The 19,646-nt window shown below is 41.7% G+C and overlaps 1 protein-coding gene across 10 annotated transcripts in view; it reads right to left on the bottom strand.

Annotated features, from left to right (window-relative positions):
* DNM3 (dynamin 3) overlaps positions 1 to 19,646 on the bottom strand; it is a 171,814-nt gene that overhangs the window by 12,006 nt on the left and 140,162 nt on the right. For 9 of the 10 annotated variants that reach the window (XM_027694616.1, XM_027694614.1, XM_027694609.1 and 6 more), the window contains 3 exons: positions 12,610 to 12,774; positions 7,973 to 8,199; positions 7,140 to 7,376 (listed from right to left, as the gene is read on the bottom strand). In XM_027694616.1, coding sequence (XP_027550417.1) covers positions 7,140 to 7,376; positions 7,973 to 8,199; positions 12,610 to 12,774 — 629 coding nt within the window. Of the gene's footprint in view, positions 1 to 602; positions 797 to 7,139; positions 7,377 to 7,972; positions 8,200 to 12,609; positions 12,775 to 19,646 lie in introns of all 10 variants that reach the window. The other variant, XR_003536097.1, reaches the window with a different exon arrangement.

Here is a 19,646-nt window from a genome sequence, read left to right as displayed (position 1 = left end):
ATATGACCATCATAAATTAATGTCCATCACACACACATACAAATATATTTGTATGTTTATGTGAGCGCTGCATTTTCATTAGTCATTTCAGGGAATTAATGTGTCATTTGGAAAACTCAGCCTGAGTAAACAAAAAAAAATTAATTCAACAGAGCGACCAAGAGAGACTATTATTCTTAAGAAACTGTGTGTTCTTGTTTGCTCTTCAGCAGGGAACATGTCAAATAAGCAAGTGTGCAACACGTTCATGGAAGACTGGCTCGACCTTTCAGAAACCCGAGGTCAGGATGGTCAAGAGGATCAAAACTGCCCGTGGAGGAAGAGAAAGTTAGGAGTGGTGAGTGATACGTTCAGAATGCTGTTCTACTTTCTTCTGTCCACAGAAGATAACAACAGAAGGGCCACAAAATCAGCAGGAAGAACATCTGATCTTTTCACAGTAGCTCAAGTCCTGTGCACTGGTCTGTGTGTAGCTGCTCTGTTTGGCATCAGACTGAATCATGTACTGTATCCCTGAACACCACATCTACTGCTGCCCACGCTGCTATTCCTACTCAGATTTGGCCTTCCTCTGCCTTTTTGCCTCTCTCCTCTTTACTTACCTTGGTGCAAGAAGGGAGCAAATGTCGTGGTTGTCACCTCCAGCTGGAGTTGCACCTCTTCTTGTCCATGACAACAACTAACGTGATTACCAGTGTCACTGTTGTTAATGTAACCCTGGAGTGCCCTCATTCAATAATGATCCAATACAGCTTGCAGGGGACAGGAGGGTTTCAAGGACAGCCTTTCAAGATGCCTGCAGGTTCAAGAAGTTCAAATCATCAATGCTTTCTCTCCATTTACTGTCAGATGTTTTCTCTTCTAGCATAAGGAAGGCTAGAAATGCACTGCTATTCGCCCACTCTTTCAGACAAGGCAGAAATTTCCTGCTCAACACCCTTGCTCTAATCCTGCACAGCCTTCATGGCAACCGTTATTAAACTACTCCATTATGAGATTAAATAATTACTGGGGACAAAACACATGTTCAGGTTTCTGTATTTCTGACAAACATTTGCTATTGTTTGACTCTATTTTCCTTTTCAGCTTGAGAGATGCTAAAAATAAAAACCACTTCCTTCTACTACAGTATCTTGAAGACAAAAGCTGATGCTTCCAAAGCAGGCTTCCACTGTGATTGAGGACACTTCGACTTTTTTCAGGTTCCTCTTTTTCTGCCTTCCCCTTTCCTGCATCATTCTACTCACCCTTCCCCATCACATAGGACTGATCTACACTAAGATCCAACCTGATCTTCTTTGCTGAATTTTGAAAGTAACTTGCAACAGTCCCAATCAAATGGATCTCTCCCAGTTCACCCTGTTTTAAAAAACTTTTTTTTGTTGAATAAGGCAGGAGCAAGTAGCTTAGGATCAATACTAAGGATAATCACAACTACCTGAGGCGCGATAAATAAGATCAAACCTAAACTCCACATATAACAAGTGATTCTTCAGGTAATTTTGTTCAACTGCCACAGTGTACTGCCCATCACAAAATTCCTAGACCACTGAAGATACGGAGAGCCTGCCTCTGGCTGATGAAAGAAGATGCTGAGGGGAGTTAGAGTCAGTGGCAGCAGACGTGGGTGGCATCCCATGAACTTTGTTTTACTCCACCTTCAGGACAGTCATCTGGAGGAGAGGTATACAAAGGAAGGCAGTAACAAAATCCTATTGCTAGTCTAAAAGAAAGTCATCTCTTTATGGGCAGCAGTCAGTGAAGCTCCTGGAGCAGAACTGGAGACTCTCCTGTATCTCTCACGGCATTACAGTTCAGGCAGCTGAAGAATCAGTCCTTCAGTGCAAATGCCATTCCAAATTTCTCATAAATTCCATATTGCAGAATTACAATGAAACCACAAGAGCTGCTGTATTGTGACTTTTTACATGTTCTTACAACCTGCTGTGACCTCCCTCCAATATTTATCCTTGTTCAGAATGCTACTTCTTTCATTGCTTCTGTTGTCCCTGCTCATCACAGGGAGGTTGGACTAGATGACCTTTAAAGGTCCCTTTCGAACCAAACTATTCTATAATTCTATTCTATGATTCTATTCCACGATTGAAGCTCCAAGATGACCCCACAATAAGATGACTGGTATTCCTCAGCTGGTTTTGCACATGGCAAAACATGGCCCCAAGTAGTGTAGCTCGTGTTTCTGATGGGTGTTATAGCCACGGCCGCCAGGCAGTTAAGAAAGATTGCCAAATATTGCATTTTATGGCTTGAAAACTTTAAAAGAAGACTGAAATGCAAGGAAGACAGATTTACAGAGGTGGCAGGGAAGGGAAGGGGTAAGTTGGAAAGAAACCAAGACAAGATGGTGAGAAGGAAAGGAGGGAATACATGGGGAAGGCAGACAAATGGACCAGGCAGGAAACCAAGTGAAGGAAAAAGGTGAAAGAGGAAGCAAACAGTATGGTCAAGAAAGGGACAGTGAGGGAATGGCAGAAAAAAGGGAAAAGAAAATAGTGGAAAAGGAGCCAGTGGAGGAGGGGGAAATGCAGAGCTCCTTTCTAAGAGATAAGGGAAAATAAATGGAGGCTGCTGCTTGAAGCAGCCAGCAGCAAAGTAACATATTACTGGGTGTGCATTTCAACAAGAAATGTACATTAGACGGGTAACAAATTACACAGGGTTGTCTTCCCCCTGGGCAGAAATCACAGAAAGAATAACTGATATTCTCATAAGTCTTGTGATTTTGGGGTCTTTGGACAGGCAGAGTTGGAAACATATGGACTGCAGAAGATCAGTATCCCCTCCTTGAGGGGCTCTGGCTTTGCCTCACCCATGTAGCTGTATATTCTTTTGATCACAGACATGAAATACAGAATTAAATTTAATTATTCTTTGGCTTTATTTTCTCCTGAAATTCAGCAGGATTTTGAAATCCCTCCATATAACACTCGTCTCTTTGCTTGCATGAAAACACTCCTAATTGCTGATTATACTTTTTGAATATAACCTTCACTGAAGATCATTCAAAGAGGACACACGGATGCTGGACAGAGCTGTGCTCTTCTATTTGGGTGTTCAGATTGAGATCATCCAAGTCAGCATGCAAATGCTCTAAGGTGGCACTTACTCATCCTGCCAGAAGAGTTTGGTGCAATGGCTATTGGATTACTATTTATATTCCATTAAAAATACAGCAGTAAGCTTTTAGGGCTGCAAGGTCAAACTTTGAGGAGAAAGAAGATTCCCAGGCTAAGGCAGGATAACTCTTCTGGTCTTATATGCCTATGCACTAGGACAGATTTTATTCAGAGGATCATGTGCAATTTTTGCAAGGGATCCCCTTATCATTCAATGCACAGGGTTAGACATTACATTAAATCTTTCCAAAGAACTCTAATCCATAAAAATCCATCACAGAAAACATACTGAATGGCTGATATTTGGCAATCAGGTGGCAGCCAGGCAGTAATGCTTTCTGCAGCACTCCTGACTTTGTCTGGAAATTTCTAACTGTAATACTGTGAGGTAAAAGTACTTCTTTGTGCTGGTTTGGCAGAAATATGTAATGATGGCTTACAATGTAGATTAGCTACCAGCACAGCAGGTCATGTAATTAGCCTGGGTGGCTTAATAAAAGGTAGTGCAGAGCCTCCATCAGCCCTTTCATGCTGGCTGGCTGTGGGTTGGAGGAGATTGTAGGGACAGCATGTGGCTGATCACGAACAGCACAACATGAATTCCCTCTCCACCACTTGCCTCACATGTAAAGACCATCCCCAGCCCCTGGGGACCAGCACCACATGCCTGAGGGTGACATGTGCTCAGAGCACCCATCCCAGGGTTTCACAGAGTGGGGTCATTTATGTTTCGATGACAAAGTGAGTAACGATCCTCAGAGCTTTGTTGGGAAAGCCTCTATGAATCCCCAGTAGCACTGCAGAGCAGGACAGGGAGAAAAGGGGAGCACCCTCCCACCCCCACAAACACCAGGGGCTCTGCTGCCAGGAGAAAAAAACATTTCCAATTCAATTGTCTTCCTTGTGGCAAAGCTGAGATTCACATTCAGGGCATTTAAAAGTCATAAATCAAAGCATCCACAGTAGAACTTCAATTGGTCAAGATCAGCCTTTCCACACAGGCAGGCAAACACCCATCATGGTAAGCTCTAGTGCCTGCTTAAAGCCATCTTACCAAAGCAAGCACACAGCTGCATTTTCTTTCAAAATACTACTGCAGCCTTTTAAGAGAGAGGGGGAATAATCTAAATTCTGGCAGTGGAGAATACTTCACAAATCATATATGCTTTGGCATCAAGCCCTTAAAGCCAGAGGCCTTTACTCACAGGCTTTGCTGGGAGAGATCCACCCACCTCAAGTGGGATTAATTAAAAGAGGCATGTATCATGCAAATAGTTTCTGTTTCCTTACAGAAATATTCAGAGCACATAACCCAAAACAGCTTTAGAATCAGAGCGAAGCAAGGAAGAAAATTATTTCCTGCTCCCCTAAGTCTTTCCCTGTACATTAAGGGAGGAACTGTGAGAAAACAGTGAGAGCTCGCTATTTCTGTACAATTCCTTTGATTTTAAGTTGAATATTATTATTCAACTAATAAAGTTGAAGAAAAAAGTTATGTTTTTAAAGACAGGGACTGTATCTCGGTAAAAGGTGCTAAATTTTCCACACCAAACATGTGCTAAGCTACTCATTGGAAAAGGACAGTCCCAGGTCTTACCCCCTGAAAACGATCTTTTATCTTAAGGCAGAACAGGAGAAAATGGAAACCTTATATTTCTTCAGCATGTCAGGATTTTCAGCTCCACATGACAGGGCCTGCAAGAAAAAGCTCCTCTGGAGAGCGAGATAAACTTTAAAATACTACTTTCTTCTCAGGAAGCTAAACTATTTCCCTAGATAGGAGAGATCCCGACACTTCAAGGAATCACTGCAGAAAATGGTGGTGGAGCAGTTCAAGCACAAAGCCCCAGTTCAAAAGTAAGTCACAAAAAAGCACAAGTTTCTACAAGAACTCTTCCTCAAAACACTTTTTTCCCCCTTTTAATATCTCAGACCCATTTTCTGAGTCAATTTCCTATGATCCTGCAAAGGCTGTTATTAAAACCAGACCAAGCGTAGCTGAAATTCCAGGGCTTAAAAGAAACATTTAATAGGCACAGGAGCTGGCCACACTGTCCCCCTCAGGTGATTTCCCCTGCAGCCCCTTCCCTGGGATTTCCTCCCTGACAGTTTAGTCAGCAGGAGAAACCTGAAGTTTGGGCAGACCAGCAAACCCTTTCTTCATTTTTCAGCAGCAGAGATTTTTTTTTGTCGAGGCTTACATAGCTCTAAAAAAGAGAACTAGGATCCAGCCCAGAAGATGCATATTGCAGATATTTTTTCCACAAAAATGTCAGGCAGTCACACATTCAATTATGTATCTAGCTACAGCATTTTAAAATCACTGACCTCCTTTATCCACCAGTGCTTTTCATGCCACCAGTGGCAGTCCCGAACTGAGTCATTCACAGGCTGCTTACCCACGTGTCTTTTGTGCGCTAGAAAATTCCTTTCTGGTCTCCATCCCACCTAGCACTTTGGCATGAAAGAGATGATCATCAGACATGCTCTTGGCAAGCCACCTCAGGAAAGCAGTGTCCATGCAAAAGCCCGGCCGGGCAGGGTGAAGGAGACGTGCTGGCTGGCAAGGCGAGGGGAGAGGAGCCATGGTTCTCTCTGGCAGCACAACTGGCAAAACACTGGACCCCATCTCGTCTCTAATCTGTGATTTCCCCTCCCATGGCACAGAGGAAGCACCGGGGCCAGAGCCCTCTGGCCCAGCCCCAGACTCTCCCACGAGGGGATGATCCTTGGGCTTCTTCCCTTCCAGCGCAAAGCTCAGAAAGGCAATTCCAGGTTTCTCCCCAATGGCCCCTACTGCAAGCTACAGGATATCCACTAAGATGAAAGAGTGTGTTTTGTGGTTGGGCATTGATGCAACAACACCCTTTTCATAGCAAATACATAAAAATACTCCATTCCTTTGATATACCTCATTTATTTATTCTTTCTATTATAAAGGGTAATTATATTTGAAACACTAAGCCTCAAGTTTAAGTTACTGACAACTACAACAGATCTCATCTATCTAAAATAAAGTTTTTCTCCAAAGGTTCTCCTCTCAATTACCATTTTTAAAATTGAAAATGTGCACATTTTATTTTTGTTTCTATTTAACTGGCGGGTTTGGTTTTTTTCAAACCATGACTACTTTCAAAGTAACAGTTAATTTATCAAAAATGGAGAAACCCCTTTGTTCCAACATTGCCTAATCTGCCCAGCCCCTCATAATTTAAGAAGTTAATGAAGCCCTCGGAATCAGAGGTTTTCATATATATATGTATATATGAGTGATTATGTGTATTACATCATTATGAAAATAAACATTAAGGACATTTTATCCATATAACCTATATAAAAAAGCAGTCAATGCCACAGAAAATTATAAAATATACAAAGCTACTTTAAAAAGTCCTGATAAATGCAAAGCCCTGGGAAGAAAAGGAAACTATGTGCTGAAGAAAATCCTGTTCCTTAACTAATTGTTTTGTACCATATGATCTACACTATGGACTGTTTTCAACTGGCTGTAAGTTACTGGCCCTGCAGGACAAGAATCAGACTCCTACCAGTTTGTTCCACTGGTTCTGCAAGGATTGCTCCTGTTCTATCCCAGAAGAGCCATTACTTCCTCCGGTGAGGATTCAGAATGGCAGAGGTGAGGACCTGCACCCCTGCACCACTTCTGGTGGAGGGGTAGGTGACCTCTCTCTCTCTGAACCCCTGTGTGGGTACAACACAACCAGAACTGGGAGGTCTTAATGTAAGGAAATCAGTGTCTTCCAACTGACTGACTGGATTTTTTTTTAAATGAAAAAAATCTTCCTATCTTTTCAACAAGTCTTATTTGTGCTAAAAATTGGTTCCTCAAAACAGCTTTGACTCTCTGTAGGGAATGCCCAGTTTTGCTTTGCTACAAAATTCCCTCAACAATGGCACTCAGCTTTCCAACACAGTGCAGGGTCTGTCTGTTATGCCAGAGGGAGAGAACCATGCCACCACCAGGAAGATCACACATCTTACCTTGGGACACTGGGAGGAGCCCGGGTGGGCCGGGAGGGTACCTGGGGAGGTCCTCCATGGGCTTCTCCAGCACTTGGGAACGGAGGCAGTGGTCCTGGGCGGAACGGGACCGGGGGAGCCCCTGACTGAGGGCCTGGAGATGGGATTGCAGGAGCTGGTCCTCGGCCAGATAAAGGTCTGGTTGGGGGATTGTTTAATGTCGGTCTCCTTGGAGTTGAGGGACTTGGAGGAGGTGATCTAGTGAAATAACAGATTTTAAAAGTTCATTAAGGCGGGGGTTTGTTTGTTGTATTTTATTTCACTTTAAACAGAAGTTAAAACCTTTTTTATACCTATGGCAACTGTTTTTTCTTGGCATTTTCCTTTGCTGTCAGTGTCAGAGGATCACATATAATTAAGTCCCACACTCTTCCCATTGACAAAATACAAGTAAAGAGGTAAATGTAATAGATTTTATTATTCAAGTTTTAAGAATGTGTTGTTAAGTGGGTTTTCTAGGACATAGAGCCTGAGATGCTGAATTATTGTAACAGCTTGCAAGAAAGAAGCCTTGTGGATGTACAACTGGGGTGACAGAAGCAGCTGCTATTTGAAGTATCAGACAAGCTACAAATCCACTGGATGGTCTTCTACAAGGCAGATATTCCTGTCTGGTGTCACATACATATCCACAGAAGATGTATATGTGGGAAAATGTTTTGATTTCCCTCACAGATGTCATTAAAGACCTGGAAGAACATCTTCCCAAAAAGACAGGCAGGGAGGGAGCTACTGATGCTGACTCCGTCTGCCTGTCCCGAATTTCATGGCAATACAGATTGGAGGCTCCTCACCTGCGGGCCTGCTGAAGCCACGAGTCATCCACAGGAGGGGGAGCAGGGGTTGAGACAGTGCTAGTGCTGATATCCCCAATGATTGCCAGGGCTTCCTTCAGTGCCTGGTACATGCGGAGCGTCTCATCGCGGCGCTGCGCCTGCTCAGCCGACTCCTCCATCAGAGTGTTTTGGTCCTCAGAAGAATACAAGTGAGCCAGGAGCTCTGCGTTGATAAATTCTTTTACCTATTTCATCAGAAAAAACAAACAAAAAAACCCCAAACCACCAAAGAAATAAACAAAAGAAATCTCTGCGGGAAATACAACACTGAACAAATACAGTGGAGACAGGCATACTTCAATGTAACCGGTTTCTCCTACTAGTTTTCACCAAGTCTACTGGTCATGCAGTTTTTGTTAGGTGACATCAGGGACAAGATGCAGAGCTCGGACTGAGCTGATGGTGCAGCAGCCTGAAGTCTAGCTGTGTCCCAAGGAAAGGCTGGCACATGCAGCTGGGCCCTGCAGCTGGAAAAGGATGGACTGGACCTTTTAGCAGCTGCCTGCCCACAGATGGGCTTATGGCAATTACAGAGCCACTTTCTGAGACAGCAGTTCACATCTGACTATAAGATGGTTTTGTGCAGTTGCTCCACAGTGCACTGGGGCCTTTTTTTGGGTCTGTCTATGAAACACTAGACATGGTTGGAGTTAACACTGTTCTACATCTTTAAGGTGACACCTATGTTTACATTTCATTTCAAACAGGCTTCCCAACAGCTCCCAGGAGTCAGCTGGCATTTTGGTCCAATTCTAAATGGCTGACTGAGAGGTAAATGACAGTACCATCAGATATAGATTCCCCATGGAATTAGAATTTTCAGGCTTTATAACATCTGTGTCACTTATTTTCTTAGCAACAATTTACCCTACTGTAGACACTGTCTTTCATTTCCAACAACTCTGTCAGATTCTGAATATCTCATCCACACACACTCCAACTGAAGGGAGAAGTCTCCAAGTAATCTAATTTACTATACTGATTTCCTGCTATGCCTGCCCTGGTTATGGAAACCTGGGCCACATTAAGAGACATAAAAAGCTAGAGGTACTCTGATTAAATAAGACTGTGGTAAATAGACCAACTGCTGACCTACTAAATCCTTGCATTTAAGACTTTGGTTGCTGTTCTGATCTATTTCTCATCTGGTGCTTTGCTCTATAAAACTTTTTTGAGCTGGAGATACTGACAATAATACATTCCCAGGATTCTGATTACATAAACCTGAGCTCCGTTTGTGCTAGTTTAGCAACGCTGATTTAAATCCTGACAGCAAGACTAAGGCACTGTTTGTGTTCAGGAGAGGTCAGTGAGAGCAGTCAGGCTGTTCAGGCAGGGGACCCTTTCTGGTCACCCAGCAATGAGAAGGCGGCCAGGACAGACCTCACAGGGAAACAAAACCATATTGCCTAAGCTTGGCTGTCATTCCCCATTCACGTATGACAGGAGATGCACAAATTATTAGCAAAGCCTGCAAAAATTTTCCATGAGTTTCATGCTGTTTTCCAGTAGATGGTACTGATCAAGAGCCAGAGTACACTACTTTCCTCATGATTGCCAAAAACTCCACATTAAAAACAGATATCATAGTTAAACAGCATCACATTCTGCTCGATGAAATGAGCATTTTAATGGCATCACTTCAAAAAAAGAAGAAGAAGTCCTAAAATTAGATTAAGGCCAGAGCTGATTGTAAAAGCATTGTTAAACCACAAATATCTGTTTGAAAAAAATCAGCCTGTGACAATTATCATGAGAGGTCCCTGTCTGTTACTAGCAGGGGACTCAAGTAACTGCCTGAACCCCTCTGGAAGGGGAAGACTGCTGTGTTAAGGATGGTTCTTGGATCAGCCTCCTGCCCTCTGCAATTGGATGTGCTGTACTAGACAGAGGAAGATCTTCCACAGTAGCCACTTTCTCCAGCTTGGAAATGGAAGGGGAAGTGATGCTTACACCTTTGATCCTTTCTGGAAAACAGACTCACAGGAATGGTTTAAAACGTTTTCCTTCACAGACCTGCAGTCAAAGTTGAACCACAGGAAGCATCCAAAAGGCCAGTGCCCCAAAACTTGCCCTATCACCCTGAAGTGGGGTAAGGTAGGCTTGTAACTTCATCAGTGAGAAGACTACAACACACATCACTGCCTCAAATGCAAACATAACCCATTCCTTACCCTTCAGTTTGGTAGTAACGAGTACTTTGGAGTTTTTCTACTCAGCTGAGATCACTACCAGCACTGCTCATGGAGCATACACTGACTACTCTGAGACCACCCCTCAGAGAGAATACCAAGGATACCTGGGCACCATGAAATATAAACTGGAAATGTGTGTTTTGTTTGGGCATGTTTGAATTACTAATGGTAACTCAATGCAGTTCTGTGTGGTAAAAGTATTTTCTTTTAAGGTAATCAACATCCACCCTAAGGGAACAATAAGCAATGCATTTGGAATACAATAGTCTAGGTTTAGGCCTCAAAATATGCTCAGGGACAACATCTGATTATTTTCTGTACACTGAGTTTGAATCTGATACTTTCCTTGAATTTTAAGTGCTTGTTTACAGGCCCACAAGGTGGAAAGGAAGTTCTAGGAAAACTTGGGAGGTTACAATTGTCATGGAAACAAACTCCTTGGGATCGATTTGTTTCCAGAGTTTTGGAGGCAACATGATGGGGCAGCAGAAAATACAGAGTATGCTCATGAGGGGGGAAGGAGGGTGTTTTCACTTAACTCCTTGTGGATGTATTGGACTTTTGAAGACACCAAGGAACACACACACAACTTAAAAGGACCCACCTTCCATCACAGCTCCACAGCTTTCCAGGTCTCTGCACAACCTTTTGGCATGGCTCAGCAGTCTTAATTCAACCATTTCTTTCTCTTTTTAATAGCTCTGATTTTTTTAAATTGACATTTTAGCTATTTTTAATATAGTATTTTATTGCCTATGCTGTACAGAAACAAGTTCATTAGTGCTTCTAGCCCCACTCTTCACAGTCCTTTAAAATGCTTTGATTCTTTGCCACAAATTTAAACTGTAGGATGGAGGGATAGGCCTGAGCTCACAAGGAAGCCCAAATGAGGCCAACTGAAAGGTAGCTGATATTTTAAGCATGTTTTTTCTGCGTGCCATGGCCAGCCAGCATGGCAGGCTCTATCAATGTCACTAACAGCTGATGAGATTGAAAGTATAAAATCTTACAGTAATCTACTTCTGAGTAACACACACACTTCAGAGACCCTTAAACGATTCCATATGAGGAGGTGAGTGGCAGAAAATTTAATGTAAGCTTTCAAAAGGAACTGCTCACCGAGCTCTGCTGTTGATAAAATGAGAGCTAAAGCCCAGTCCTTTCAAAAGGCACTGGAGATGGGCTAAAGTCAAAGCAGCAGGTTGCTAGGGGTGATCTGGAAAGAGCAGTGAGAACACACTCACCTTAAAAAGTCAAGAGTGTGGCTGATTTCTGGGAAAATAAGGCAGTTCCATTATTCCCATGTTTTTTGTAAAAACTCACCCATGGCTAGACTTGCAGCCTGACTCCTCTAAACCTAAAGAAGTTAATGAAATATCTCTTGCCCTCATGCAAAAATTCTACTTGTATTATATGTACCAGAAAATCCCACTGAAATTTTCTGTCCAACCACCTAACTCTTAAATGCAACACAAAGTCCACAGGGCTAATGAAATCCATCAGATGAAGGCTAGAGGTGGCTCTGAGTCAAAAGTAAATGCTACCTTCTAACCAGATTTGCCTCACAGCATATTGTATTCCTAAAGACTGATTGGTTTGATGACCTCACGGAAACGGTGCTACTCATAACTAGCAGGAGCTGTGCTCCCCATTAGTAATTTATATGGCAGCACTGGCACTAATATTAAGCTTAGTTTTCAACAAGGTCCATTCAGAACTCTGCCAGGCAGCAAAGGCTGAGATCCTACTGCAGTGGAATAACAACAGTATCTCAAAGCCATTTCTTTAAGCAAAGAATCTTCAAATCTAAGAAAGACACACACAATAAATCAACCAACCACATCTGCTTATCTAAACAACACTGTCCAAGGTTTCCAGATTTATTCCTTTAAAATGGTAACCTGAAAATATAGAGAAACTCAAATAAAATAAGAACTACTTTATGAACCCATGACAAAAGGCTGTAGATTGAAAATCAAGGAAGCACAACTCTGCTTTGCTGCTCTCACAGACGGCCTAGATGGAGCTCCCAGTTTTCCTATGAGTTCTCCCTTTTCTTCTTATAGCAAAACCCCCCCGCCCCAAAACAACAAACAAGCCAACCCCAAACCTAGTTTGATGTACCTTTAAATAATAACTTACATTCTGACTGATATGTACATTAATTCAGTCTTTAGCATTTTGGGGTAAGCACTAAAGGCAGTGTGCCAGCCTTTGAGAAGGCTGCAGAACGTCCTAGTACTATGGACAATTGGAATATTTTGTCTAAGAGTGTGACATTTATGGGAGTGTGTTCTCTTTAGTACGCGCTGTTGCTGCTGCTGCATGCAAGAGGTGTGCTTTAGAGTAAGAGATTTGACAGACATGTTGAAATAATTTAGAACCCTGGCTGCTACTTACGTTATTGATCATAAGATGCATGATTGTTTTCGGTATCAAATCTCGGATACATTTGTTAATAATAGACATGTAGGAGTCCACAAGGTTTCGAATTGTCTCCACCTGTCTCTCCAGCTGGGGGTCCATTGAAAAATTGTCTGCTTGGCCATTCTCCTCATTTTCAGCCTACACAAAAGAAAAATAAAAAGAAAAGTCAAGTCTTTCAGATTGCAGTAAACTGGGAATATACTGGGGAAAAAAAACCCCTGAACTTAAACTGTAGTAATCCAGCAATGTAACTCATACAAAGACTACCCAGAGGTTAAAATATAAAGTACTGGACTTTAATGTTCAGCATCATGAAATTAGGACCTTTAAAGTTAATGCCATATGAGACCTTTTGCACAAAGTACATTATATATTTCCAAACAAATAGTAAAGAAAGTGTTCAGACAAAGACTTGTGGTGGTAAATGACACACCAAAAAATTATCACCTCAGATCACTTACTGCAATACTTACTAACAAATCTTTTACCATTCAGATTCAGTCAGCTTGACCCATGCAAGAAAGCAGCACCCTAAGTCTGAATTTTGAATGTTACCCTCCTATGGGTAAAATCCACCCGTGTTACTTAAGGCTGACTTGTTTGTGACAAATTCCATAGTTCAGCCTCAAACCTGCTGGGTGAGAATGGCACCTATATAAACAAAGGATTTATGAAGGATAACAGCAAAAGCATCAGTGGTTCCAGTGCTCAAGGCTCAGCATAACATTTGCTGGATTATATATTAGAGGTCTCTTTTTCATTGGACAGAAAAACACTTCTTTGTATGTAAACAGCTGAGCTAATTAAAGAAAATACCAGGAACTTTAGCTAGAAGCTAAAAGGCCTGTACTTTGCTCCAGTCTGGCCTGTATAAATATAAGAAAACCTACAAAAAGAATAGTAGCCTTTTGGTGAAAAGCAAACTGCTTTCTGAGGTTCAAAGATGCCAAAAGAAGGGAATTTCTACCCAGAAAGCACAAAGAACAATGCTCCCCAAAATCTGACATATAATACTTCTCCCTGAAAACGACCGCCAGAGCCTTGGTACCTTGAACTATAAAATCTAAATCTGTTCTGTGAGTACCTGGAAGCATAAAAATCATAGAATCCCAGAATGGTTTGGGTTGGAAGGGATCTTAAAGCTCATCTCGTTCCTGCCATGGGCAGATTCCTGCAGGCACCCCCTTCCACTAGACCAGGTTGCTCAGTGCCCCATCCAACCCGGCCTCGAACATGAAGAAAGAGAAAGTACTTGCAAAACTGAAGAACCCAATAAGGACAACTAGTTATGTATCAGCCAGAGCCCTACTAGCACAGCTCCATTTACAGTGGAGTGTTTAGCTAAAATCTGCATATCTCTGGTGCTTTAGAGATTCCTGGAGCAGTTGAAATGAGTATCTCACCCATCAGTGAAAGGCCACTAGAGCTAGATATGCAAACATCACCAAAGAGGCTTCTCCTTGCATGAAATGCCTTCTTACTAGGCCAAAAAGGGATTTCTAGTTTCATCTCCTAATGCAGGGCCAGTTTCTGCTCATTTAGCACTTCGCATCTACTCCTTTTAAACTACATCTTGGTCAGTCCAGTCTAAATGAAATGGCATGTTTGTGATTTGTTAAGTTATAGTTTTGTACCATTTAGAAACAAAACCAAGTGATGGCAAAAGAAGTTTCAAAAGTACAGGTGAACTACTGAAAGAAAGCTAATCTTTAAAAATAATTAGCAATGCTTCCTAAAAGTCTTGGGACTGTGGAGGACACTGAAAGAACTCTTGATGAAAATAGGGTTTTCTATGCTGTAACACCAGGAGACACATACCTAATAAAACTTAATAATTTTGTTAATAAACTGCATATGCCAAAAAGTCACAAAGTGCAGATTATCTTCCTCAGTCTCTATGTCTGAAGAGAAACTAATATTAAGTTTCCTTGTGACATATCAAATAAATGGAAAATCATACATCTGTCATATATCTGCAGATTTTAGCCAAGCAAACCAAAAATGGCCCCTTCCCAGTTCCCCTGAATTTGACTTCTATTCTCTTTCTTCTTCACTATATAAAGTGCAGTTTGTTCATGTATTTTTTCTTTTGTTTTTTTTTCACTGTTTAAATTACAGATTGCAGTAAGATTTGTAGCTGGCTAAGCAGCAAAGTGACAGATGTTTATCATTATCCTCATCAAGAGAATGTAAAGTAAAAATAGTAATTTGTCTCTGATCTTTAAGGCAAAGGGTAATAGCCTCTTGTTTGAAACTGTAACAGAACTGACTTCATACTGTTGATTTATTTTCTCTGAAATCAAAAAAGATCAATCTCCCACAAGTTTATAGTAATTTATTATGAAAGTTTCTGGCCATAGTATTCCTAATGATTTGATGTCTCAACTGAAGGCTTTTCATGCCAGAAACCATCTTGTTTGCATCGTGTCAAGCAGATGGAAATCTGCTTCCAACAGATTTCTGTGCCCTACAGTACACCTACAAGCTTTCTTTGGTCAGCTGCCTCTGCGCTGTGCCAATGGCAGCATCCATAAATGAGGTTGCTTAGTAAAGCTGGGCATTGCAAGTGATAGAGACACCCTATTCCATCTCCAGGCCATTCTTTCACAACAGCTGTTTTCTCACCGAGCACCACAGTGACTCCAGGTTCAGTGCAAGCCACCCCTCAGCCCAAGACCCTGTCCCTCTGCATTCTGGAAAGGCTCCTGTGACTCTGGTGCAAGGGATAAACCCACACTAGAACCTGTCAGCAATCTCTCACATCTTTTGCCTGCAGCTGAACAGAACAGTCAAGCTGAGTAGGAAGAGAGAATGAAGAAGGTGGAAACTGGTTTCTGTGCCTCCTTTCCCAACAGCCAGGGCAGCCCCAGTCCTTTCAGTGCTCCTCATCCTCGAGCCAGAACTTGCTAGTTCCAACAGCAAGTGTTAAGTGACAGCATATGAATCTGGGCTAAGTTTTCAGTCAGTTGACTCTTGCTTAACACTGCTATTAATTGTTGACAGGAATGGAATATTATTACTTCAAACGAACACAACTGCAATTACTTTAGGGACCTTTGTAAGCCTCCAACAAAGAAACTACAGAAGAAGCTGGAGCACTAAAAAACAGGTGAATAAAATTAATTCATCTTGGAAAACCCAAGTTCAGAACATCCAATGAAAACACACCAAAGCTACAGAGAAGCAACAGGTGAAAACACCACAGACCAAGGGAAGGTAACCCGGGAGCCAGGATGGTGCTTCTATTTATGTACACACACCCACAGAGAGAAGGTCCTTCCCTTCTGCTCTCTGCACTTCAGAAGACTGAAAATAATATCCATTCCTTGCACACTGCTGTGGGTCTCACCTGTCTTTCAGATCTGCTCTGTGCTCCCGGCATGGAAAGGACTGAAACCCAAAGTACACACCACTGCTACTCTGCTGCTTTCCTGCATTTACACACCTTCCGCACTAAGAACGTGTTAAGGATTAACTAACGTGTCATACAAGAGCAGACTAAAAACTGCATGTGAAATCCAAACCACTTAAGTTTGTGGGAATTTTACTGCTGGCTGCAGTGGAAATAGGATTTCACCCTACACATGCATTCCTACTGGAAAAGTTTTCCATCTTCCAAAGACTGTAAACTCTCTGCTGCAACAGGAATGATTTAGTGCGGTGCAAAGGGATGTGGGCAGGAGGAATTGTGTGCATTTCAAAACAAAGGAGTAGCATCTTAGAATATCAGGATAATTTTCCTGACTGTAGAAATTATAAGCGTGTTGAAGAACGTCCCAAGAAAACATAATGAAAAGTGATTCCTTTTAAAATTCACAGCAAAACTGGGTAACATAGTGAAAACAGTCCTGAGCTGGCCACACAGAGAGTGCAATACTTCTAATTTCCATGATTTCATTATATTCAGGGCAGCTGCCAGCATATTTAAGAATGTCTTGTATAACATTCCTGATGTCAGTTCCAAGAAGGAGCATTTGTCAAGCGTTTTCATTAGAGAAGTGTATCAAGCAATTTTCTGTAATCAAAAAGGCATTCTACTAGGAATGACCAAGAGGAAGCAGACTGGAAGGTGAGTGACTCCAGGGTAAAAGCCAGAGCAGCAGCAAAGCAATTCTCTGTACACTAAGGAATACGTCCATGGCTTCAGTAAGAAATTGCTCATTTAAGAGCTGCTTTCAGATCTTTCCTTTACAGATGCAAGTTCATAACAACAACCACCACCTGAAAATCTATTATTCCCTCCAAATTTTATTTATGCTTTAATTCACAGCTGCCAAATATAGAATCTATTTCATCTATTCCTGTCCAAGAAATACTTTCTTTAATGCATGAACACTCAGCACACTGCAGTTGTCTTAAATCCCCCTGCTTTTTTCTAAATCTTTACATTGACTCTCTCTCCACTGCAGTTTGATGCTGCTGTATATATAATTGAGCTAAGATCCTCTCAGCTGTACATAGCGTGCCTTTTGCCAGAGGACTGCTGAAACCACATGATGGCTTCACACAGCAAGGTTTTCTTATTGGAAGGAACCACAAGTAAATGACAATACATTACTTTTGTGTATTTACAACAAAGCAAGCAGCAGAGAAAGAACACTTCCCGGGTAGCTTGGAAGTTGTCCTTTTCCCTCACAGAGGGTGACTTTGCTACTCTCTTCCATGCTTTCAGCATCTTCTGACTTTGTATTGCTGTTCCCTTTACTGAGCCACCCACAGGCTGCCCCTTTCAGCTGTTAGGCTCTCATTAGCAGCCTTGAACTCCTCTAAGCAGAGGTTATGATCCAGCTTTCCCTCACACACACGATCTCTCTCACTTCATAACCCCTGAGAAGAATGATACACCCTAGGCTCAATTTGATTCCCAAGTATTTAACTCTCTGGATTAGCTTAAACAATCATCTACTCAGATTCTTCTCTGTGGTTACAGACATTGCATAGTACAGACCATTAGCTAAATCCTCCTGCTGAATCCCCATACTGCTCCCCAAGTACTTACATGGCTTTAGCCATCCCAAACACTGAGAATCTATGTCAGGCTCTCTTCCTGCCTTCTTCAATCAAGAAGCTGATTTGAAACTATGAGACTGAAAGGAATGATGTATTACCAGAACTCTAACAATCTGGAGTTACTTTCATCTTACAGTTTTTAACAAGGTTGACAACTAATCATGTCAAATCAATCCAATCTCATTTTAGAGCAGGGATTCAGATCTTATGGGTAAGGTATTAACATGAGATATCACATATTTCAGACCTCAGTAAAGCTTTTTGATGCAATCTCATGTGACGTTTTCATTAATGGAAGTGTGCTCTCCCTGCAGTTACTGGTTGGATACTCATTTCCATAGAAAAGCTGTCAAGCTGGAAAACTCTATGAAAGGGGACTTTCATATGGGCTGTGTTTTATAACGTGCTCATTAAAGCCTTAAAGCTCAGGATGGTGGGTTATAGCCTGTGCTTATTACACTCACAGATGAGAAGAAACTGGAAGAGAATGGGAACAAGTTACATGACAGGACCTAGAGAAACAGCTTAAAGATCTAGATGAATTCATTATGAACAGAAAATATTTGACTTGGGCAGGAATAAATCAGTTACAAACATACAGCCACTTAAGGAGCAGTTCAGCAGAAAAGGAACTGTATCCACTGTGCAATGTAAACAGAATATTAGTCAACAATGTCTTCCTATTATGAAATCAGTACAAGAATTGTGCATCCAGTACTGGTTATCACACAACCAGAAATTTATGGCACGTTTTGAGAGCGTTCAGAGGAAACCATTGAAAATTATGTTCAGGGCTCTGTAAAATTTTACCTGAAAGAAAAGTTAAGATAATTAGGACTGATGAGTTCAAAAGAAATCACTTGTGGAAGGGTAGAGATGAGTGTCTTTGCAGATACAAAAAGATGCCAAATAAATATTTGAGAAGTGTTATACGGTAAGAACAGTGAAGCACAGAAATGGATAGACTAGAAAAGTTGCAAATCTCCCCCAAAGATTAAACCAACATCCCTCAGAAATGGCCTAGGTACAGAGATCCTGCCTTGAGGGAAAGAACTAGGCAGCCTCTTACAGTCCGTCCATCCAGTGGGTGACACTGGGTGCAAGGCAGCGTGAAATTATGAGCCCATAACACTGCAACAGGAAAAGGGATTTCTGAAAATGAAGAAAAAAAAAATTACAATGTCCTGTATTTTTTATTCTATGCAAAAATCAAGTAAAAAAATAAAACCTTACTGTGAATAGCCCTCTCCCCTGAAAGAATCTGCATTCCAGTTTCACCATTTGCTGCCATGTTCATCTCTCACACAAAGGACTTTTACATAACCCTCCCTGTGCTGCAAGTTTTGATTTGGGGCCAACAGCTGCTTCATGCCTTTCAGAACAGACTGCTGGACAAGCAAAAGCAGAAAGAGGCTGGCATAAGGAAAACAGCACCTTTGTTTATAAAACAAATACTACTTTGGAATTTGCAAACTTTTCAAAGAATTTCCTTGTCATAACAACACATGAAGTGCCCCATATTTATAAAAGCACATTAGAAAAAAAAATCTAGGATGTGAGATACTATTGGCACAATATTTGCTATTATTTCAGTGTAGAAGGAGGTCAGTGGATATTGGGAGGTCACAAACAGTAGTGAGTTACCCTGGAATTCAAGTCATGATGATGAAGACTCAAAGTGCAATGATTAGCCCCAGTGATGCTCAGGCTGACATTTATTGTGTATTTGTTACCAAGTGCATTAAACACATTTCCAGAGACAGCAGCCTGTTCCAGCAGTGGACATTAACTGTGAGGGGAATAGGATCATTTGCTGTGAAGGGAGGTAATCAATGGGTGGAGGCATCAGCCGGACATCTGAGGATTACAGGATTAAAACTACTGGCTGTGGTATGCAGTCCCCTAAGAATGAAAAAAAGATACAAAGAAGCTGAAAACAGAAAGCAAGAAAATTAGTCATCCATGATGCTGATCAGAGAAATATTTAGAGTCACCACAAA

The sequence above is a fragment of the Neopelma chrysocephalum genome, unplaced genomic scaffold (assembly GCF_003984885.1).
Source record: "Neopelma chrysocephalum unplaced genomic scaffold, ASM398488v2 Primary Assembly neopelma1_98, whole genome shotgun sequence".
In the NCBI taxonomy this organism is placed as follows: Eukaryota; Metazoa; Chordata; class Aves; order Passeriformes; family Pipridae; genus Neopelma; species Neopelma chrysocephalum.
Note: the sequence above shows the minus strand (reverse complement) of the source record. Positions and strands in the feature narration are given on the sequence as shown.